General features: G+C 41.8%; 1 protein-coding gene across 3 annotated transcripts in view; it reads right to left on the bottom strand.

Annotated features, from left to right (window-relative positions):
* Positions 1-5,120, bottom strand: part of igflr1 (IGF-like family receptor 1) — a 35,196-nt gene extending 30,076 nt beyond the window's left edge. For all 3 annotated transcript variants that reach the window (XM_066719286.1, XM_066719288.1, XM_066719287.1), the window contains exon 1: positions 4,933-5,120. In XM_066719286.1, the coding sequence (XP_066575383.1) occupies positions 4,933-5,095 (163 nt within the window). In that variant the 5' untranslated portion in view covers positions 5,096-5,120. The remainder of the gene's footprint in view (positions 1-4,932) is intronic.
* Between the last annotated feature and the right edge of the window lie 19,725 nt (positions 5,121-24,845).

Genomic DNA, 24,845 nt, shown 5'->3' with positions numbered 1-24,845 from the left:
CCACAAACCATTGCTGAGTCTGAAGAAAAGTCCAGCTGATGGTGATCCCACAGGAAGAAGAGGACGTTGGATTCTAGAATTGGATGTGTATAACTGTGTAATTATTCACAGGGAAGGAGCACAGCATGCCAACGCTGATGCTTTATCCAGAAGACCGGACACTTCTCAGAGTAGTAAGGGAGTGCAGTGTTTACTTGTCACCTCTCAGAAACAGAAAGGTACGTCATCTACTGACATGCAAAACAGTTGATCTTCTGAACTACAGCCTGAACAAACTGTTCCTGTAAGACAAACCTGTGAAGATTTAGCAATAAACATTGATGAACTGAAGCAGAAACAACAAGCGGATGTCATTCTGAGAACTGTGATGAAATGGAAAGAAATGGATAACCGAAGACCTACTGCACGATGAATCAAAAACTCCCCGTCAGCTCTGAAAAAGCTCTGGTATGAGTTTCCTCGCCTGACTTCGGAAAATGGGATCCTCTGTCGAAAAATTAAAACCTTTCTGCAGAAAGCCTATACTTACCAATTGGTCCTTCCTGAATCCCTCATTCAGACAGCCCTCAAATACCTGCATGGAAATGTCTTCAGTGGACATTTAGGGACTGAACGAACTTTGCAGAGAGCCAGAAAAATCTGCTATTGGCCTTACATGTCACGTGAAATTTACAAGTTCTGTACAGAGTGTTTAACATGTCAGACTCGCAGTGCTCCAACACCAAAAGCTAGAGCTCCTTTACAACCTATTGTGGTGGATCGTCCATTCCAGAAAATTGCTGCTGACCTCACCAAGCTACCAGTCACTTCACAAGGCAACAGGTATGTTCTTGTTGTAATGGATTATTTTACACGCTATGTGAATCTCTTTCCTTTAAAAGATCAGCGTGCAACAAGTGTAGCTCAATGCTTGTTTGAAGACTTCATTCGTCAACATGGCATACCTGAGTCCATCCACACTGACCAGGGCAGACAGTTTGAGTCTGATCTGGTGAGGCAGCTGTGTAGCAAGTTGGGAATTGAGAAGACACGAACATCTCCATACAATGCCCTATCAGATGGCATGGTAGAAAGACTGAACCGGACATTAAAAGACCAATTAGCTAAATACATCTACCAAAATGGAGGAGAATGGGACAAATACCTCTCACAGGTGGAACTTGCGTACAATTCAAGTGTACATTCCAGTACTGGATATACTCCATTTTTCCTTGCTCATGGTCGGGAACCTCATCTGCCTGTGGACGTTTTGTTGAACTGCAGTCCATTCACTACTCAAGCAACTCCGGGCACACCTGCTGCTTATGCCCAGGATGTCCTTAACCGCCTGTCACATGCTTTTGACATGGCCGCTGAGCAGTCGAAAGAATCTAAACTACTGCAAAAGACTCACTATGATCAAAAGCTTGCTTTTAATCCCTATGCTGAACGTGATCTTGTTTTCCTTGATGATCCTGCCAATCAAAGGAATAAACTTGCTCCTAGATGGAAAGGGCCGTATAGAGTTCTGAAGAGGGTGGATAAAGATGGTTGTCCTGGCGTGACCTATGAAATCACTGACCCAAAAGATCCACGATCCAAATCATGGATTGTACATTACAATCGGCTGAAGGCATACAAAGGTCCTTGGTCTGACTTACCTGCTCATCTGTTTAGAGATCAGATGAGATCAGCTGTTTAGAGATCCTGATGATGCACCTGTCAGTCCACCAGCAACACAGACGGCTTTGTCTGGAGACGTCCCTTACCAACTTCCAGTTCCAGCGAGCTCCAGGCATCACTCGATGCCATCTCTCTCTCTTCTTTCTTCCACAGCTCCTGTCCAGAGGGATATGCTACCTGTTCCAGGTGTTGTTCCACAACCTGCTCTAGCACTTGAGCCATGCCCAGGTGTCACCCATTCTTCCAGCCTTCGGGATGCCCAAGTCACGGTGCACCCAGAGACTATGTCTGTTCTCTTACCTCAGCGACCCCAGACTCCTGTGGCATTACATGCTGGATGTACTCATAGTGGTCGTAAAGTTATGAAACCTGACAAGTTTAAAGATTTTGTTCTTTCATAGTACATACCTGTTTTCATGTTACATTACAGTTCAATACAGTAATGGCTTTTAATTTGTCATTCTTAAAAAAAAGAAAGTTCCTATTGTACTGACATACATCCATTGTGATTTAATTACTGCAACATTAGTTTATTATTTGGAAAATCTAAGTATATATATATATTTAAAAAAATGTAACAAACATTAGAAATACTGTATGATTTATTTAAATAAAGTGGGGGAAGACTGTGACATTAGTTTATTATTGAAAAATATAAAAATCTATGAAAAGGTATCGTAAAAGAAATTAGAAACACCGTATACATTATTTTACTTTATAGCAGGGAGAAATCGCTATGTGTTATGTTGTTCCCCCAAAAACATATTATTTCAGTTGCATGTTGTAAAGCCGGACAGGTTACAGTGACGCACGTCTTTGTGTTCTGGATAGAGAGGAGTAGTGGCGCTACACTGTTGTACTCGTCATCGTACTTGTAACTGCAACTCGACTTATAAGAGAAATAAACAAAAGTGCCAGGAACAATAAATTGTGTCAAGGAGTCCTGATGTAAGATGAACCCCAAACAACACGTCTACCTCCGAAGAGACTCGTTTCACGGTTTACACGTATCTATATATAGACGTGGATTAACCAACCAAAACATCAACCCAACTACACACAACGTTGCCACAGCAATTGTATTAATTGTATGAATAATATGAAACATCTACTGTATAATCCGGAAATGCGGACTGGGGCGCACACAGGCTTTCTTGCGGGTTACATCCAAACAAATCGGTAGTCTGGTGAACACATTTAGGGGTTAGATGGGTTTTCAGAGAGCTGGGGCTGCGTTTGCAGCAGGACGCACACACACAGACAGACAGATCCAGCGACACACTGGACGGACAGGGCGCACACACACAGACCCAGTGACACACTGGACGGACAGGGCGCACACACACAGACCCAGTGACACACTGGACGGACAGGGCGCACACACACAGACCCAGCGACACATTGGACGGGCAGAGCGCACACACACAGACAGATAGACCCAGTGACACACTTGACGGGTAGGGCGCACACACACAGACCCAGTGACACACTGGACGGACAGGGCGCACACACACAGACCCAGCGACACATTGGACGGGCAGAGCGCACACACACAGACAGATAGACCCAGTGACACACTTGACGGGTAGGGCGCACACACACAGACCCAGTGACACACTGGACGGGCAGGGCGCACACAGACAGACAGACCCAGTGACACACTGGACGGGCAGGGCGCACACACACAGCCCCAGTGACACACTGGACGGACAGGTCGCACACACACAGACCCAGTGACACACTTGACGTTTAGGGCGCACACACACAGACCCAGCGACACATTGGACGGGCAGGACACACACAGACAGATAGACCCAGTGACACACTGGACGGACAGGGCGCACACACACAGACCCAGTGACACACTTGACGTTTAGGGCGCACACACACAGACCCAGCGACACATTGGACGGGCAGGACACACACAGACAGACAGACCCAGTGACACACTGGACGGGCAGGGCGCACACACACAGACCCAGTGACACACTGGACGGACAGGGCGCACACACACAGACCCAGTGACACACTTGACGTTTAGGGCGCACACACACAGACCCAGCGACACATTGGACGGGCAGGACACACACAGACAGATAGACCCAGTGACACACTTGACGGGTAGGGCGCACACACACAGACCCAGTGACACACTGGACGGGCAGGGCGCACACAGACAGACAGACCCAGTGACACACTGGACGGGCAGGGCGCACATACACAGACCCAGTGACACACTTGACGTTTAGGCGCACACACACAGACCCAGTGACACACTGGACGGACAGGGCGCACACACACAGACCCAGTGACACACTGGACGGACAGGGCGCACACACACAGACCCAGTGACACACTTGACGTTTAGGGCGCACACACACAGACCCAGCGACACATTGGACGGGCAGGGCGCACACAGACAGATAGACCCAGTGACACACTTGACGGGTAGGGTGCACACACACAGACCTAGTGACACACTGGACGGGCAGGGCGCACACAGACAGACAGACCCAGTGACACACTGGACGGGCAGGACGCACACACACAGACCCAGTGACACACTTGACGGGTAGGGCGCACACACACAGACCCAGTGACACACTGGACGGACAGGGCGCACACACACAGACCCAGTGACACACTTGACGTTTAGGGCGCACACACACAGACCCAGCGACACATTGGACGGGCAGGGCGCACACACACAGACAGATAGACGCAGTGACACACTTGACGGGTAGGGTGCACACACACAGACCTAGTGACACACTTGACGGGTAGGGCGCACACACACAAACAGACCCAGTGACACACTGGACGGGCAGGGCGCACACACACAGACCCAGTGACACACTGTCTGCAACTGGGGGGTTATTACTTCATTTTCTGCATCAGTTTCCTCTCTCTTCCCTCCCCCCTAAGAAAAGCGGTTCAGCCTCGACCTTTTTCACACTTGGGGAAGTACACGCAGTTCCTATTCCCCTTCCTACGCGCGCCTCTCGGCGTGGACAGCACACTGCCGCTTTGCGCACTCTTTAAGGGGCAAATGTGTGTCTTTGTGTTTCAGAACAGCCCGTACTGGTCAGTCCATTTTCGTTTCAAACGCGTGGCACTAAAACGTAAATGAAATAAGCGTCGATTTAAGGAAGATAAAGAAAAGCTAGTCCACCGCGCGTATTCTTGTGCCACATGCCCTTCATTGGTCATAACTAACGGCGGGTGTGCGGCCGGCACTGGAGCTCAGTCGTGCGGTCGGCAGTGTCATACCTGGCTGTATATCGTACTGGTCTCCGCAGGAGGTGCACTGCTGCTCGCCTGAACTCCAGAAAGTGTCCTCGTCGAAACATCTGCTGCTGGCCTCGCAGCGCACACACAGTGTCGCCAGGACCGCAGCGCGGAGCAGGGCTGAGCCCGCAGTGCGCGCCGGCATGTCTGAGAGAGCTGCTTCTGCGCCGACAGCGAGAGGAATAGTGATAGATAGAGCGAGGGAGGGGAGGAAGGGATGGAGGAGGGGAAAGAAAGGAAGTACAACGTGTGTTGTACAATGAAGACTGAAACATTCGATTATCATTACCATTATTATTATTATTATTATTATTATTATTATTATTATTATTATTATTATTATTATTTGTAGTAGTTGTAGTATTATGAATAATAATAATAATAATAATAATAATAATAATAATAATAACACACCATTAATGAACATCAGTCAATATTGAAATAATACAGCAGTAGCAAAAACTTTACTCACATACAAGTGACACTCAGCAACACACAATTCTCATCACAAAATATTATAAATATGCAGGTTCCAGTTTTGCTCACAGATTATTGTACGTTTACTTAAAAAATATAAAAAAGCAATAGTAATAGCACTTCACTAGCTCCATCATGTGTGTATGAATAATCAATAAAGTGGAACACCTTTCCAAAGCATGTCACAACATTAAAGAATAAGTGCATCATACAATGAATACATCATTATAGTATTGCTACAGTGGAGTAAAATGCATGAATCATATTTCATCATTAAGTTTGAGAATGATAATGCTAAAGTAAATGAAAAAACATTAAAATCACTGCATTACAGTGCAGCAGAGGGACTAATGTTTGGTGACGTACACTCTCTTGCTTTCTATCATACATCAACACAGCGGCCTGACTGGAGTTTTCAGCCAATCAGTTCAGACCATTGAGGGGCGGACTGGCAAAAAAAAAAACATAACATTATGACCACCTGCCTAATATTGTGTAGGTCCCCCTTTTGCCACCAAAACAGCCCTGACCCATCGAGGCATGGACTCCACTAGACCTCTGAAGGTGTGCTGTGGTATCTGGCACCAAGACGTTAGCAGCAGATCCTTTAAGTCCTGTAAGTTGCGAGGTGGGGCCTCCATGGATTGGGCTTGTTTGTCCAGCACATCCCACAGATGCTCGATTGGATTGAGCCTCACCTTGAACTCGTGATTCATCAGACCAGGACACCTTCCTCCATTGCTCCGTGTTCCAGTTCTGATGCTTACGTGCCCATTGTAGGCGCTTTCGGCAGTGGACAGGGGTCAGCATGGGTGGGTGGTGTCATGGTTCCTAGTCTGTACCCTCTATCACCTCTAGAGGCCACTGTTTCCCTGCCTTTTCTCTCCCCTCACTGCTTTCTTCTATCTGTCCTTCCATTTACATTCTTCTCAACCATGTGCACGTTTGTTCCATACCTCTGCTTCCATTGGCCCTGCACCTGCCTTCCCAGTTCCTGCTCCTCTTCTTAAACCCCTCACTGCCCTCACTTGGGGCGAAGTCTCGTCAGCTCTGCCTGTGAATCCAAGCCTTGTCTCCTCGCTCCTTCCTCGACCTTGCTTAGCCCTGAATTGCCACCTCCACAAGTTCTGCACCTGGGTCCTCTTTTCCCGTGCCCTGCGGTCCTTGAGACCATGACAAAAGACTTCACCATCTTCAACATGGACCCAGCAGTTCTCCTCTTCAACATACATTGTATGTATGTTGTGGAATTCGGCACCCTGGCCAGTCAAGTAAACTTTGATGACGTTGCTCTTAAGGACATTTTTGTTTCGGACTGGACGAGACTATATCATGCTTGCTACCTAGTGGCAAATGTGACTGGACCCTGGAAACTTTTATTAACTTTGCACTCATGTTGAATGGCTCAGATTTCACTGTGGGAGCAGATGAAGAGGAACTCGACACCCCCACAGTGCCCTTTCCGTGTGCGGTTCCAGCACCCCAGCCAGAGTTCACAGCCCCGGTTTTGACCCAGATCCCAGCCGTTCCCGCCGCCGAACCAGAGGTCCCGGTCCCGGCCCCCGGTCTCCGCCGCCGCCCAGCCCGAGTGCCCAGCGGTGGCCGCCGCCTCCACCGCTGCCCCGCCCAAGTTCTTGCTTCTGCATTGCCACCCTCACCCGTCCCGGCACCTGGGTTGCCGGCTCCGCCCTCGCCTGTCCCGGCGCCTTCCATGGCTCCCGAGGCTTCCAGGACTCCGCCTCCCACAGCTCTGCCTCCCGAGGCTCCCACGGCTCCGCCTCTTGAGGCTTCCAAAACTCCGCCTCTTGAGGTTTCGCCTTCCATGGCTCATCCTCTAGAGGCTTCTAGGGCTCCACTTGTTGGGGCTTCGCCTGCCAAGGCTCCGCCTCCCGAGGCCTCCACGGCTCCGCCTCCTGAAGCTTCGCCTTCCACGGCTGCGCCCCACAAGGCTTCCAGGACTCCGCCTCCCACAGCTCCACCTCCCGAGGCTTGCCTTACCTCTGTCCTGTGGCCGCCTCCAGAACCTCCTGACCTTGCCTCTGTCCCGTGGCTGTCCCCCAGACCCCCCGACTGAGTCCCTATCCCGTGGCCACCTCCAGAACCTCCCGACCCAGTCCCTGTCCTGTGGCCGTCTTCCAGACCTCCCGACCCTGCCTCTGTCCTGTGGTCACCTCCCAGACCTCCCGACCCTGCCTTGCGGCCGCCTCCTAGCCCTCCCGACCTTCCTCCTGCCACTCCTTCTACGCCTGCTCCTCGGCCCCGTGGCCGTCCCCATTGTGTCAGGCCCGTTTCGGCTGCGCCGATCGTGGAGGGGGCGGTACTGTCATGGTCTTGTCAGCTCTGCCTGCGAATCCAAGCCTTGTCTCCTCGTTCCTTGTCTCCTCGCTCCTTTTGACCTCGACCACGTTCTTGCTTAGCCCTGAATTGCCACCTCCACAAGTTCTGCACCTGGGTCCTCAGTAGTGAAGATGGCGGCATCACTTACTATTTTGACTGCCGGAAGTCCCGCCCTCCCTACGTACCATAGACCGGAAGGCACACCTCACCTTCCGGTTACCCCCACCTTTGAACCGGAACTTCTCTCTCCTTCCCAGCACCCCCCAGGGTTACCCTTTGACCCTCCCTTGTCAGCCATCTTGGCTGATATCGGCCATCTTGGCTGATATTGGCCATTTATAAGGTAATAGGTCATCTGGTAAGATGATAGCCATTTTGTTAGGGTTACATCCATCATGGTGAGGGTCCAAGGGTACCTCACCCTGCTGGTGTGGAGGTGTAATGTTTAATAGCATAAACTGTGTTTTTTAAGGTTATATTGTTTTATGATACTGTTTTAGTAAAATAAAAAATAAGAAAAGTTTTAAATACACACATATATATTAGGTTATAATGTTTTATGAAACTGTTTAAGTAAAGAAAAAAAAAGAAAAACAAGACTCAGTAAAATATGTGTCAATGTCAGTCTTTTATTGTGACCAATCTAAACATGACAACATGGTATCAGGTCAGAAGTAAACAGTATGCTTAGATACTGACACGGGTGGTCAGTGATCTCCCATGCCCAACTCCTACAGCAGACAGAATAAGAAGAAAGAACATTTAACCAGATCGGTATTCAAACCCATACGGCTATATGTCCATTGGATCTTAAGCCCAACACCTTAACCACTTGAGGTATCGATACACTACTGAGAAGTACCAGAGCAAAGGGTGTTCATGTAAAAAGAGAACATGTTTCACAATGGTTATCGGATCAATACACATATATAGTGCACAAACCAGCGTGGGTGAGGTTTAAGAGGAACTTGACACTGGTACAAGACATTGACTGGCAATGGCAGGCGGACCTGGTGGAAATGGGGCAGTTCTCAAAGTTCAATAATGGTATGAAATACATTCTAACCTATATAGATGTGCCTGGGCAGTACCGTTAAAAAACAAAATGGGTCAGCAAGTGTGTGCAGCCTTTAAAAGAATATTCACCCAAGGGCGCGTTCCAAAGAAACTGCAGACAGATCAGGGAAAAGAGTTCCTCAACCATGGTTTTCAAAGTCTTCTCAAGCAACACCAAATTGTACATTTTGTGACAAACAGTAAAGTGAAAGCCAGCGTGGTAGAGAGGTTCAATAGGACTATAAAATCGAAAATGTGGAAGTACTTTACAACAGTGAACACTTTTAGATATGTGATTGTCTTACCAGACCTGGTGCGCAGTTACAATCACACATTCCATAGAACTGTCAAGGAACGTCCAGTAGATGTCACCCCTGACAATGCCCTGAGGGTATGGAGGACAGTGTATGGATCATTTTTAAAAAGCAAACCTTCAATATTAAAGTTTAAACAAGGTGATCATGTGAGAGTATCAAGGATAAAAGGGAGATTTGAAAAGGGGTATGAGCAGACATTCACTGATGACATTTTCATAGTCAAAGAATCTATCCCAGGATTAAGACCCATTTACAAACTAAAAGATTATGCTGGTGATGAGATAAAAGGTCAGTTTTACATGGAAGAGTTACAAAAGATAAACCCGAATGTTGACAGAGTATATCGTATACAAAACATTTTAGACTCAAGAAGTCGTGGCAGAAATAAACAAGTTTTAGTCAAATGGTTGGGGTGGGGGATTAAATTTAATAGTTGGATCAAAGCTTCGGAGGTGAAAGACATAGCCCCGGGGTTGTGAGAGGCTCAAAAAATGAGTGAAAACGGATTTTACCTAACTTTAACCAGGAACGCCTCACAGGATCTATTTCCTAATAACAAGAGCTCCAACTTTACTGATCATCTAACCAAATCCATCGATCTATCAGGTAAATGGGAGGTAGGGATGGTGGAGATGCACTACCCCATGACTGTCAATACGTTTGACAGGAAACAGAGCTTCGAATTGCATTCTGAGACAACTGACACAAACTGGTATTATGAAATATCCTCATGCTCTCTCTCTCCCTCTCTCTCTTTACTCTGAATGCACCAGAGTGAACATGAAAGAAATATTATCAGTAAACAAGTGGCATTTCTTGCCATGAATGGAATGGATTACTAAACATTTCTGATCTGAATGGCAATGATTATTATATCAAGAAACCTTGTACTACTGTATACTTCTATCATCTGACTGGTACTCATTTTCTCACTGCTCTCAACTTTTCTTCTTTTCTGAGGCTGCCCAAAAAACTGACAAATGTCACTGCCACCTTCCTCTTGCTCACGATGACATTGTGAATGAAAGCTGACTGTAATAAAACTGCTTGCACTTTAATCGAACTAACACTAATAATGCTATTTATCATAAGCAAGCTCAGCTATACAGTATACTATACGAATATACAATAAATTAAAGCTACTGCTGTTTACATCAATTACACACGCAGCGCAACATAAATGATTGACAGTTTAATATTATTTATTTCCACAATTACAGTTCCAGCACAAAATGACGCATTGACGTTGACGTTAAAACTATCACAATCAACAGTTACATTCTAGTTTTCCACTTTTAATACATTTGAAAGTAATGAAATAGAAAGACAGTACAGTCTTCACATGGGCTTTCTGACAAATATAACATAATAAAGACATTGGCGTTAGTTGAACACGCCTGTGAGCACCATTGTTGAGGCTGGGTGAATGTGTGGCTAATTAACTTTCAGGTAACTTAGCTATGATAGCTAACGTTAGTGATGGTTGACTAATTAGCACTAGCAAATCGGCCCGTTTTCACCAAAAACGTTTGTTTCCACTCCATGCAATTACTGACACTTTTCAGCAAAATATGATTTATTTCCACAATTACAGTTCCAGCACAAAATGACGTATTGAAGTTAACATTAAAATCACAATCGACTAGTAAAGAAATAGAGAGACAGTACAGTGTTTGACATTGACTGTACCTCTATAACCACAGCAGTCGAGCAACGACCCCTACTGGACTACAGCAACACCACTTGGACAAACCACACGCAGAACTGCAGTACACTGTAATACTAGAACCAGCAGTAATGCCAATGGCAATGTGTTAAGTTTAATTTGCTAAAGATTATTTCGGATGGCGGTGCGTGGTTGCCTGTCGTAGCATAGCACATTTTAATTGTATTTATATTTTTTATATCAATATATTGCGGGGGACATATTGAGCATATTTGAATATTGGGGGGATGTGTGTCCCCTCAATATATATTATAATTACGGCCCTATATGAGAGTAAGTTTCCTATGATGTGGAATGTGTGATGATAGTAGAATGGTGGGCTCCATAGGTGTTGCCAAATATTTTATGGCATGTGACGTCACCTGATTAATATTCCTACGTCATATCCGGACGGAAGTGTACACCCATATCGCCCTCATCCCCCACGATGACCCCCTCCTTCTCATCTTCTCTCACCCCCTAGCTACCCCATTCCCTCCACACACGCTGATTAGTTCTGTAGGTCTTTGTTCTTGCGGAAGAGTGTGAATGGTCAGAGTGTGAAGGTGTCAGGCCGGGTAGCTTCTGACCCCCCCAACCCATCGTCCCGGAAGTGCACACCCATTTCGCCCTCAACCCCCACGACACCTCTCACCCCCCTCTCCTTCTCTCCCCCTCCCTCTCCCCAAGCTGTTTCGGACTGCAGGCCTTTGTTCTTGCCGCAGAGTGTGAATTGTCCAGAGAGTTCAGAACCTACTGTAGTGTTCGGTGGATTCTGCCCCGCCACCCCCCACCCCCGTAGGTTATGTGTGTAGTTCTTTTACATTTTTGGTCTGCTGTAAAGGGTGAATGGGTCAGATACTCCTGTAGTGGGGGCTTCTGTGGGGGGCACCCAATCTCTTAATTAGGGGCTCTGCAGACAGAGACGGTTTGTTTAATTTTATTTTTTTAAATATACATGTAATGGTTTAGGAAATCAGATTTGATGTAACCCAGACCCAACCAATACAAGTTTCAGACCCCCCTCCTCATAGTGTGATTATCCTAGCCATACTGTCTCTCTCTCTCTCTCAATCTCTGGAAACATCTGTGGATAGGCCGTTTGCTTAATAATTATAATTAATATTTTAGCTCTCTCTCTCTCTCTGTCAATGCATAATGATAAGTCACAGTTTAAAAATAAAAGCATGGGTCGCACAATGTTAAATAGATCCCACCACGGAGGGCAGACCTGCATGAGCGGTGATATCAAACATTTCTAAACACTTTTAACCTATATAATTTATAAGACTTGTAACAAAAAGCCCAAAGACTTCTTTTGTGGGGATAAATGCTGTTCTGATTAGTTTCTGACTTGTTTGATACCAAACAAACCTTGCTATTAAAAAAAAAAACACGTGTTCTCGATCCAGAAGTAATTTTAAAGTCCCGGCAAATGTTTTATTTACAACATCTCTCCCTCTCTCTCTCTCTGACAGTTTCTAACAAATTAACCTTGTTGACCTTTTGCTTAGCCTGCTAAAGCTAATCTGCTCAGTCTGTATACAAGATACTTCTAATGCTAGTGTTAATATAAAACATTATATAATTATCACAAAACACTTTCTTCAACTTTCCTATACAGAGTCTTCAGATGCAATCTTTACACTGTCAACTTAATGTCGCTATTTTGAAAGTTTCATTTGTCTTTAGCGCTCACAGAAACCTTTCTTCCTGAACAGGCGGTGGTGGTGGGTGGTTTAGGTCTTCTTTAAGTTATTTGTGATCAAAATCAATACAAATGTAAGGTGAAATTAATTGTCTACAGCACAGACATTTTATTTTATTGTTCTTTTGTTTACTGATCTTATATAGAAATGATAATACTTTAGAAAACAAAAATAAAATCATCAAGACCTTATAGTCCTCACGTAGTTCTCAATAGTGTTAATGCTGAGAATTAATACAACTATCTAACTAACTAGGCAGACACATTGCAATTTTACTGTTTTAATGTTACACTTTACTTTTCGGTCTACTCTGAAGGATCTGTGTCATGGAGTTAAGAGAGCGGCTGTGAATGTATGATGGTCAGATTCCTCACAGCTTTTAACTTTTTGGTATCAACAGCCTGGTTTTAGCAGAGGCCGGGCCTTTTCATTTTTTTCATTTTGTACTCCACCCTGAATTATACCCATCAGAAGTGTTTCTCACACTTGTACTACAAGCAAGCACAAATGGTGTAAAACCGTGAAAAGGAAGACCTGAAGTTCTTAACTGGGTGTCTGACGCCGCGCCGATCATGGAGGGGGGGGTACTGTCACGGTTCGCAGCAATTACTAGCTCAGTTTGACTGTCCACCTCAACCAGCACTGCAATTGGGTCCCCTGTTCCCGAGCCCTGCGGTACGCTTGACAATTACCATGATCAAAACAAAATAAAGGGAGTAATGCTGGTAAAAAAAAAAATAGTGCCGTTATATTATTATCATATTTATATTAATACCATTTATGGTTATTACGTTCATAGTCAGTTGGTGAAATGGCTTCAGATATCAAGGTTAAGTAATTCAAGTGTATTATTTATGTAGTAGGCTATTATGTTAGAATATTGTTTGTGCTTTTGTTAAAATTGTATTTTAAGTTATTTTACGTTTTCTCTTGATATGGTAATTTAGGTTACTTTTCTTATTAAAATATAACTGTATTGGCTACTGTATAACACACACTCATATAGTTTTAAAATGTCCCTTTTTAGTCAAGAAACTAAAATACACACACTGTATTTTCTTCATCAACTCTGGATTAATCCATATTGATGTCGAAAAAAAAAGCCTCTCGGTTGACCTCAGAGCCGTGCGAGACCACCAGTCGTTTGTTTGTGATGGGGCGGGTTTATGCAAATGTATTGCATGGCACAGTGGATTTTGGGCAGTGTCATAGTTGGCTTTAAGCAGGCACTCAAAAGTACAGTTTTTCTAATTTCACTGATACAATTATATTAAATACAGGCTCTTAGGAGGGTAAAATGCTGTGCAAACTCACAATTTGAAGTTTTCTTTTAAATGTTTACAGATGTCTAGAAAATATCTTCTTTAAAAAAAAAGATATCCTGTGCTTTGAAGTGATTTATAATGAACCCTTCGATCTTAGCGCTTGTCTGGTAGTCCGAGACTAACTGAAAAAGCCCCTCGGACTGGCTGACCTGTCAACCACCTAGTCCGGCTGGGTCAGCAGAGATAGCACCCCCCACACCCCCCCCAGCTCTCACTGGAGAACCCCGTCAGTCCCCCTAAAACCTCAAGTCTATAGGCGTCCCTGGGAAAAAATAAGATCAATCCCTGCTTTGGGGTTAATGCAATCAAGAAAAGTACAGCATGACTCTTATTTAAATAATATAGGTATTATTATTATTATATTGCTGTTGTTGTTAAAGGAAATGCGTATATATTTATTACTTAATTTACTTATATTACAGATTATGACCTCTTTCACACACTGGACACCAGATGAAGTTTGCCAGTGGCTGGAAGATAAGGGACTTGGAGAGTTCAGGGATACATTTCTTGGTGAGGCACTATGAATGGCATCACATTTTTTTCAATGTCCATGTTGTCCAGTGAAAAAAATGTCCTATGCCAAATATCTCACTCATTTACAAATGTACCATGAAAATGAATCAAATTTCAATGCAACTTGTGGACATAATGGGTGCCCAAGACAGTATAGCAAAATTAAGTCACTGAAGGATCATATCCATTGCAAACACAACTTATCAGTTGAAACTGACAAAGATGCAGCATTGAATGCCACTGTAGATGAGGAGTGCATATCAAATGGATATGATGATGAATCAGAAATAGTTCCAACTCCTACTTTTTGTAATAAGTTGACAGAGCTGACCTCTAATTTCAGGAGACATTTTTCACTTTTTTTATTGAAAAGCATGTTGCCAGAGTGGTCCAAACTAGTGAGTCTGAGGACATCAAGCTTTTGTTTGAATATTTCAGTGAACAATACAGGGCATTACTGAAGATATGTTTGCAAAGATTCAAACATTGATATTAACACAAATCCACAATTAAAATCACTTGTTGAGGACAACTTGGTGGACAAATGTTTTGATGAAGTGGCCAGTGAATATCAGCTTGACAGATTTTGTGTTAAGGAATTTGGCTTAGTTGAACCAGTCGAGTACATACTTGGACATGAAGGCCAGGGCAAAAAGGAGTCCTTTCAGTACATGCCAATATTGAAAGTTCTGCAGCATGTTCTGACCAAAGTTGACATGTGGCATCTTGTTCAAGAAGAACAAACAAGGACAGACATTTATACAGATTTCTGCGATGGATCTATATACAAAAATCACCAATTTTTCTGTGGCTTCGAAAAGCGATTGAGGATCCACTTATACACTGATGAATTTGGAGGTGTGAACTCTTTGGGATCAAAGAAAGTTATTTTGTACTTGGAAATATTCCTCCTAAATATAGGTCACAGTTAAAAAACATTCATGTTGCTATTCTAGTATGAAAAAAGTTGGTACAGAAATATGGATATAAACAAATTGTCAAGCCACTCATTCGTGATCTGTTGGAGCTTCAACTTGAAGAGGTTACTATTGAAATAGATGATTAACAACATACAATTAAAGGTGCTGTTGTCGGAATATCTGCAGACAATCTTTCTGCCCATGCTTTAGCTGGCTTTTCTGCTTGTTTTGCAGATGGCAGGATTTGTGGATATTGCATGTGTCATTATAATGATATGTCTGTTAAGATTGAAGAAGAATCATGTGTTCTTCGTACAGCTGCATGCCATCGTTACCATTTAGAATGTGTGCAAAACAATCCTGAGAATAAATCCCTGTATGGTGTGGCTGGACATTGTCCCTTCAGTGATTTACCAGATTTTTATGTGACTAAAGCATTCCCCCATGATGTTATGCATGACTATTTCGAAGGGGTTGTTCCCCATGTGCTGAAGCTTATTTTCCAGAATCTTCATTCAGAAAGGATTGTCACACTTCAGCAATTAAACAGCCAGTTGCAAACTTGTTCATTTGGCCAAAATGACAAAACAAACAAGCCTGTGTTGATTTCATCAAGATTGCTACAGGAAGCAGGTATTGCTGGAAAAGCGGTGGAAAAGTGGACTTTTCTGCGTTTACTTCCATTTCTCATTCATAGCTTTGTCCCTGAAGATAATCCTTACTGGAAATTGTATTTGCACTTTCGAGAAATTAGCGAGATGGTACTTGCACCAGCAGTAAAGCCTACCTGGCTCAGTTATCTAAAGAGTGTCATAACGCAGTTCTTGTCAGAATTCCAAACTCTTTTCCCAGAGAAATTCACACCAAAGATACATTTTCTTGTACATTATCCTCAATTAATTGAAGAATATGGTGCTTTGAGAGCCCAATGGTGTCTCAGGTTTGAAGCTAAGCATCTTTATTTCAAAAAGCTTGCTTCAGTGATAAACAACTTCAAGAACATTTCCTATACTCTTGCCAAAAGGTATCAGATGCGCCAATGTTGGGAAGGGCAAACAAAAAACAATATTGGTACTGAGGTAGTCTTGCAATCAACTCAGCTCTCCTTTGGAAAACTGCCATCAGAGCTGATAGAGTTCATGAACACTACTTTATCTACTCTTGAAGATTTAGAGGAGGAAGCAGTTTGGAAGACAAAGCAGATATCTGTTGACAGTGTGAAGTATATGGTGGGTGACTTTTTCATTACTGATATTCTTCACAAAGTGGAAATCCCTCAATTCGTCAAACTTCTTCACATTGTAAAGTTCCACTGTCAGTGGTGGCTGTGTGGAAGGCTTTATTCACCATCAAATTCACAGAGCATCTCCATGCTTATTGCATGGAGGACTCTCACAAGTGCATAGCCTTTAAGCCAGGAGATGAAGCAGACTATTACGCACTGGACTGCTACAATGATGAAGATGATAATTTCTATCACACTTCACCACCGTACTGCCAAAAGGTAAATGCACCCCTTTAGTCCTCTAATAAAATTTAGAATTTTGATTTTTGTTTGTATCTTTTCATAATCATTAACTATCAGTCTGTGAAATGACCATTGCCTTTAACAAAGTTACCTGCATTGATAAAACTTGCCTTTAGTACAGTTAAAATAATTGATACATCCAAATTAATGTCTGTATGCAACCACTATAAACAATGTATTGCAGTTTAAACCAGCACAAGGCCACCAATTAGAGGTAATTTTACAAATAAGAATAATTTAACAAACCATTTTAATATGCCTTGGTCTTTTATGCAGAGCATGAAATAGATGGGCCTACATTAGGAGTCATGACAGAGAGGATGACTGAAAGGCTCCTGCCCACAATCAGGAATCAAGCACAATTTCTTCAAGTCCTGGAAGAGCTCAAGAGTAGTGCTGCGGTTCCTGTCGTCAGGTAACAGACGTAGGCCAATAGATGTTTACTACGTTATGAATTGCAGTCTCTTTTGTGACTATATTTTCTTGTGGAACATCATTTACTCTTTGATTGCATGCAAGCTTTGAATCATGCTTCTAACAACTTTAATTCAGTGATGAATATTTTTGTTTTTAATTTTGATGCACAATTATTTGTCATTCTTTAGAGTCCTGCCAGTGACTTATAATGAAAACCTGCAAGTTCCACTCCATGGTGCAGGTGGACATTTTGAAGTTGTAGGAGCTTTGCCCAAGTTCCCACCTTTGCTGAAGACTGCCCTGCAAAATCAGGATGCTGAATTGAAGTCTGTCAAAAAAAAAAAAATCAAAACGACATTTTGATCACCTCAGCCATGTCATAAATGTAAGTTAAAATACATTATATGTTAATGCACAAATAGAGTATGATCAGTGTCTTTACCTTCTTCAAGACTGTCTGGATGAACGTGATTAGTAAACCTTATAATCTGCCTCATACATTCTGAATTACATCATTGCACCAGTTTGCCTTTGACATATTCAAATTACTTATGAATGCTGAAAAGTTACTTTTTAAAAATGTATTTATTTAAATATTCATGACTTAATTTTTGTGTGTAACTGGTCTAAGCTACTCATAATTAAACTACTAATACATTTTGTGCGATATAAAATACTAATAGTCTTTTACAATTTTTCATGTTTTCATTTAATTATGCAACAAATACTGAGTGTATACTTCCATTTCTTGCTAAAACCAACTTTCAGTTACCATTATCAAGGGTATGAATTATCCTGGAGGGCAGGTGATAATGACAAACTTGTTATAAAACAAACTACATTTACATAAGAAGGGATGGACAACTCTTCTGATTTTTAATTCCAGTTTCAGGTCAAAGTACCTACCATTTTTTAAGTTGTTTGGGATATTTTGCATACTGAAGATTGTAATGATGCATTGGAGGCAAAGACCAGTATCTGAAAATGTAGGCCTGAGCAAAAGTGTATTTTTGTTCTAGCTCATTGAATCATGCCAGTTTACTAACTGACCGCTCAATTATTACCAAAACCAGAAGACACTGTAACCCATGAAGACTGGATTTGGATTCAATGTAATATAATATGCAACTAAAATGTCCATGTGTTTTAAATATGTTCTGTATATTGCCTTTCAGGACTATAAATGTGGTCTGCCATTTTACTCTTGCCATCCCTCTTCAGAGAAGATGAGTCTCTGTTGTTTACAGTTGAAGAGGTATATATCAAACTCAAATTAGAAATCATTTTAAAGATTTGCACTGTTTAAAGGTAATCTTGGGCAAAAAAATTGGCACTGTGCGATCACGAAGAAATTACAAGTTTATTAAAACAAATGTTTTACTGCTTACAGTTAATATCCGAGTGCATGAAAAACTTGGATTTCACAGGACCGGTGCAGCGCCTGACTAGTTACAATAAACTGAAGGATAATAATCGCATCGTAGCAGCCGATGGTATTAATATTGTATGAACAGCTGGCCTGTGTTTCAGGCTGTGTGTGTGAATGTGTGCAGGACAATCCAGAGACAGTCAGTGTGAAGACAACATGATTCAGTTAACATGTCCATTTACAAGATAAATTAGTGAATAAATTAATACAGCAGATCTGAGTTTCCCTCTAAAACATAAGGACTGGTTTAATAAATGCGTCCATAAACGCCATGACTGAGACACGCACACTTTAGTTCAATTAAACCGGCTATATTGTATCTGGATGATTCATCGTGAAACGTGTGTATTTTGTTTCAAATGTAACTTGCCCAGGTTAAGGACATCTGATAAGTAAATTATAAATAATACGGCAAATAGTATTGTTTGCAGTTACAAATCACGTAATTACATGATAACTATCACGTTATTACGTGTTAGAGAATTGTCACATAATAACAGACTGAACTAGAATACCGGAAACAAAACAATGATGTCAGACGTTGAGGATTTTGAACGAACTTGCTTTAGGTTGCTACTAACTCAATACTTATCCAATGACATTTTAAATCACAAACACAGTCAATCTTAAAAATATCTGTGAAAATAGCAACGCACCGTTTCGCTTTAATCAAAGTCCATGCATCCAGATATTATTTACATCATCTTTAGTTACACATTTTCTTCAAAACAAGGTACAGGTAGTTGAAAACCGGTCTGTGACCCAACAATACACCATCTATCCCCCGCCCTGAACTATTTCACTCCTTCCCCTTTCTCACCCAATTATCAATTACATTAATGATCATGTTATAAAATGAAAAATAATTGAATTATGTATTATCAATGTAACATACCGAAATACAAGTTAAACAAAACATATTATTATAAATGTTTATTAATACATAAATTGGCTCCTACAAACATTACTATTTGAAGTTCAGGAATATGTATGTGATCATGGACAAACAGAGCATGTCGATCAAATTGAATCTGGGACATCTCACATTCTATTGAGACAACAGTAATAATCTAATAACTTAAAAATAGAAACTACTCAATATGAATTATCCTGAACAAATGCACAGTATTTATATCGTCAGACTATCGTTTTAGCCTGGGTGGAAACATACATACACGCAGTATATATGACTCCCCGAGCCTATTTGTAACATTCACACATTATTATTATCTTGAGTAAAACACACATACATAGACACACGCACAAAACATGCCTATGCACATGCTGAACTTAATATGTGTATTTTCTGAATATATAACCTCCATTCCTTGAAATGTCTAGTATAATCAGTATTTTACCATAGTGAAATTGCAGTATTATGGGATTTCGTTTATAAAACAGCTTTGTTGAAAAACTTAAATTAAAATGTCAACCTTTGCACAATAAATTTACGTGTTGCTTAATTTAAGATAAACATTTCGCAAAAGAATCGTTGTTTCTTAAGTATACACATGAGTGTCCTAATGTTTATTATGACATGGTGTACATGAGCCAAATACTGTAACATTTCCCTGGGGCTAAATCCCAACCTAAAGTAATTTCGTACAAAATCCCTAACGTCTGACATCATTGTTTTGTCTCCGGTATTCTAGTTCAGTCTGTTATTATGTGACAATTCCCTATCACGTAAAAACGAAATAATTCCCTATCACGTAAAAACGTGATAATTCAGTATCACGTAAAAACGTGATAGTTATCACGTAATTACGTGATATATATATATTATTTTTATTTTTTTCCGTGTGGCAGCAATACGCTTCCGTAGTTCTCTGTCTCTGTTTTTAAAACGAAACACAAACCAAACCCACAGTCGCTGCTTCTCCATCAGAGGGACGGATTCACAGCGGCCTGGTTTACAGTAAAAGCTCTGGGATCTTTTTTGTATTCTGTGTATTGTTTTATTGTAGTGCTGCTGCCTTTCTTGACCAGATTTTACTTGGAAAAGTGATTTTAATCTCAATGTGAGCTCAAAGTCAAATAAAGTTTAAATAAAAAAAACCAATGTATTCAAACGAGAACATAATTTTTTGGTTTCTTAGGTGCCAGATGTGCCAACCCCTATAATGAACCTGCGTAATTGTGCTGAAGGACATCCACTGAAGGCAAAGAGAATTTTGCTGCACATGGACAGCGTGCAGGTTCTCAGTGAGGACCCAAGCATAGACATATCCTTTGCATTGAGTGCAGTCTTCATGCTGTATTATGTGCTTGGCATTGAATACCCAAAGGGATTAAAGAAAACTATGCAGTTTTTGGAAACTTTCATATTTAAGATGAATGACGGCAAAAACATTCCAATCACTCTAAAGAGAGTATGCAATTCACTGTGTGAATAAGCAACCCATACCAGATGGATTTCCCACTGAACTGAAGATAAACATATAATGTGCTGTTTGTAATTAGTTTACATTTTTACTTCACATTTCTTGTTTTTGGGTTCCAAATTGAGTAGTTGCTGCATATAATTTGTGGAAATGTGTGTTCTGTGTTCCCATATATATATATATATATATATACACTCACCTAAAGGATTATTAGGAACACCATACTAATACTGGGTTTGACCCCCTTTCGCCTTCAGAACTGCCTTAATTCTACGTGGCATTGATTCAACAAGGTGCTGAAAGCATTCTTTAGAAATGTTGGCCCATATTGATAGGATAGCATCTTGCAGTTGATGGAGATTAGTGGGATGCACATCCAGGGCACGAAGCTCCCGTTCCACCACATCCCAAAGATGCTCTATTGGGTTGAGATCTGGTGACTGTGGGGGCCAGTTTAGTACAGTGAACTCATTGTCATGTTCAAGATTTGAAATTTGAAATGATTCGACCTTTGTGACATGGTGCATTATCCTGCTGGAAGTAGCCATCAGAGGATGCGTACATGGTGGTCATAAAGGGATGGACATGGTCAGAAACAATGCTCAGGTAGGCTGTGGCATTTAAACGATGCCCAATTGGCACTAAGGGGCCTAAAGTGTGCCAAGAAAACATCCCCCACACCATTACACCACCACCACCAGCCTGCACAGTGGTAACAAGGCATGATGGATCCATGTTCTCATTCTGTTTACGCCAAATTCTGACTCTACCATCTGAATGTCTCAACAGAAATCGAGACTCATCAGACCAGGCAACATTTTTCCAGTCTTCAACTGTCCAATTTTGGTGAGCTTGTGCAAATTGTAGCCTCTTTTTCCTATTTGTAGTGGAGATGAGTGGTACCCGGTGGGGTCTTCTGCTGTTGTAGCCCATGCGCCTCAAGGTTGTACGTGTTGTGGCTTCACAAATGCTTTGCTGCATACCTCGGTTGTAACGAGTGGTTATTTCAGTCAAAGTTGCTCTTCTATCAGCTTGAATCAGTCGGCCCATTCTCCTCTGACCTCTAGCATCAACAAGGCATTTTCGCCCACAGGACTGCCACATACTGGATGTTTTTCCCTTTTCACACCATTCTTTGTAAACCCTAGAAATGGTTGTGCGTGAAAATGCCAGTAACTGAGCAGATTGTGAAATACTCAGACCGGCCCGTCTGGCACCAACAACCATGCCACGCTCAAAATTGCTTAAATCACCTTTCTTTCCCATTCAGACATTCAGTTTGGAGTTCAGGAGATTGTCTTGACCAGGACCACACCCCTAAATGCATTGAAGCAACTGCCATGTGATTGGTTGGTTAGATAATTGCATTAATGAGAAATTGAACAGGTGTTCCTAATAATCCTTTAGGTGAGTGTATATATATATATATATATATATATATATATATATATATATATATATATATATATATATATATATATATATTGTATTGATGGTGTCAGTGTGTGTTCTCTTTCTGTGTCTGTGATAGTCTACTGACTACTCTGTAAAGGGTTGTCTACCTTTCCCCTTCATGTTGCATATGACATTTGCCTGTTTTACACTAAAATTGATGGTCTGCTGCTTGTTAAAACTTTAAGTTGTTCTTGTAGCATAGAGTACTGCTATCCTGTACAGCAGGGCTGTAATTATAAACACAATACACACAATATAAATACAGTAAAAATGTGCTATGCTACGACAGGCAACCACGCACCACCGTCCGAAATAATCATTAGCAAATGTAATCATAACTAAACTTAACACATTGCCATTATTATTACTGTCAGTTCTAGTATTCCGGTGTACTGCAGTTCTGCGTGTGGTTTGTCCAAGTGGTGTTGCTGTAGCCCAGTAGGGGTCGTTGCTCGACTGCTGTGGGTATAGAGGTATAGTCAATGTCAAACACTGTACTGTCTCTCTATTTCATTACTTTCAAATGTATTAAAAGTGGAAAACTAGAATGTAACTGTCGATTGTGATAGTTTTAACGTCAATGTCAATGCGTCATTTTGTGCTGGAACTGTAATTGCGGAAATAAATAATATTTAAGTGTCAATCATTTATTTTGTGCTGCGTGTGTAACTGATGTAGACAGCAGTAGCTTTCATTTATTGCATATTCGTATAGTATACTGTATAGCTGAGCTTGCTTATGATTAATAGCATTATTAGTGTCTGTTTGATTAAAGTGCAAGCAGTTTTATTACAGTCAGTTTTCATTCACAGTGTCATTGTGAGCAAGAGGAAGGTGGCAGTGACATTTGTCAGTTTTTTGGGCAGCTTCAGAAAAGAAGAAAAGTTGAGAGCAGTGAGAAAATGAGTACCAGTCAGATGACAGAAGTAGCACAAGAAATGAGTCAATGTTTCTTGATATAATAATCATTGCCATTCAGATCAGAAATGGTTAGTAATCCATTCCTGAACATCATGGCAAGAAACACCACTTGTTTACTTATAATATTTATTTCATGTTCACTCTGATGCGTTTAGAGTAAAGAGAAAGAGGGAGAGAGAGAGCATGAGGAATGCCGACAGGGCAGGGAGAGCAGGTGACATGAGGAGAGTGAGAAAAGGAGCAAATATTGATGACTGATCTGATATCCCTGTGTTGGTGTTGTTCCTATGACATCATAATTAATGTTGCTCCAGGACTATAATTGCACTATTAGACATTATTGTGAAAAATAAATAAAAAAGTTAATCCCATGTATTAGTGAATTTTCAAATATTTTTTAAAAATTAGATTTTATTCGGGGGGGGGCAGACTTGGCAGATTTGGTCCCCCCCAATGTTGACTCCATGTCTACGGCCTTGATATATATATATAGTCACATAAGGTCACAATATACACCGATCAGCAATAACATTATGACCACTGACAGGTGAAGTGAATAACACTGATAATCTCGTTATCATGGCACCTGTCAGTGGGTGGGATATATTAGGCAGCAAGTGAACATTTTGTCCCCAAAGTTGATGTGTTAGAAGCAGGAAAAAACAGAACACACAGTGCATCGCAGTTTGTTGCATATGGGGCTGCGTAGCCGCAGACCAGTCAGGGTGCCCATGCTGATCCCTGTCCACTGCCGAAAGCGCCTACAATGGGCACGTGAGCATCAGAACTGGACCACGGAGCAATGTAAGAAGGTGGCCTGGTCTGATGAATCACGAGTTCAAGGTGCTGACTTGGCCTCCAAATTCCCCAGATCTCAATCCAATCGAGCATCTGTGGGATGTGCTGGACAAACAAGTCCGATCCATGGAGGCCCCACCTCGCAACTTACAGGACTTAAAGGATCTGCTGCTAACGTCTTGGTGCCAGATACCACAGCACACCTTCAGAGGTCTAGTGGAGTCCATGCCTCGACGGGTCAGGGCTGTTTTGGGACCTACACAATATTAGGCAGGTGGTCATAATGTTATGGCTTATTGGTGTATATCTGTGCTAAAAAGAAATAGTGCTATAAGTAAAATAATAAATAATACAGTAAATATTTACCTACAAATTACTTAAAAAAAAACAATAGAGCTATTAATAAATCATAAATAACAGACACAGTACATATTCAATTCAGTAGCTACATAAAACCTGGTTACTCACTTACTGTCTCTTTATTTAGGTTGAATACTTCTTAATGTCCTATCGACAGTCTTTGATTAAATCCTACATTTACCCATGGCAGTTGTAGTTATTTTTTTTAGTGTTAAAAGCAATATTTTGTAATTCAATATTA

Source organism: Amia ocellicauda, chromosome 12 (assembly GCF_036373705.1).
Source record: "Amia ocellicauda isolate fAmiCal2 chromosome 12, fAmiCal2.hap1, whole genome shotgun sequence".
Lineage (NCBI taxonomy): Eukaryota > Metazoa > Chordata > Actinopteri > Amiiformes > Amiidae > Amia > Amia ocellicauda.
The sequence above is the reverse complement of the archived record's forward strand: the minus strand, read 5'-3'. Positions and strand labels throughout refer to the sequence as shown.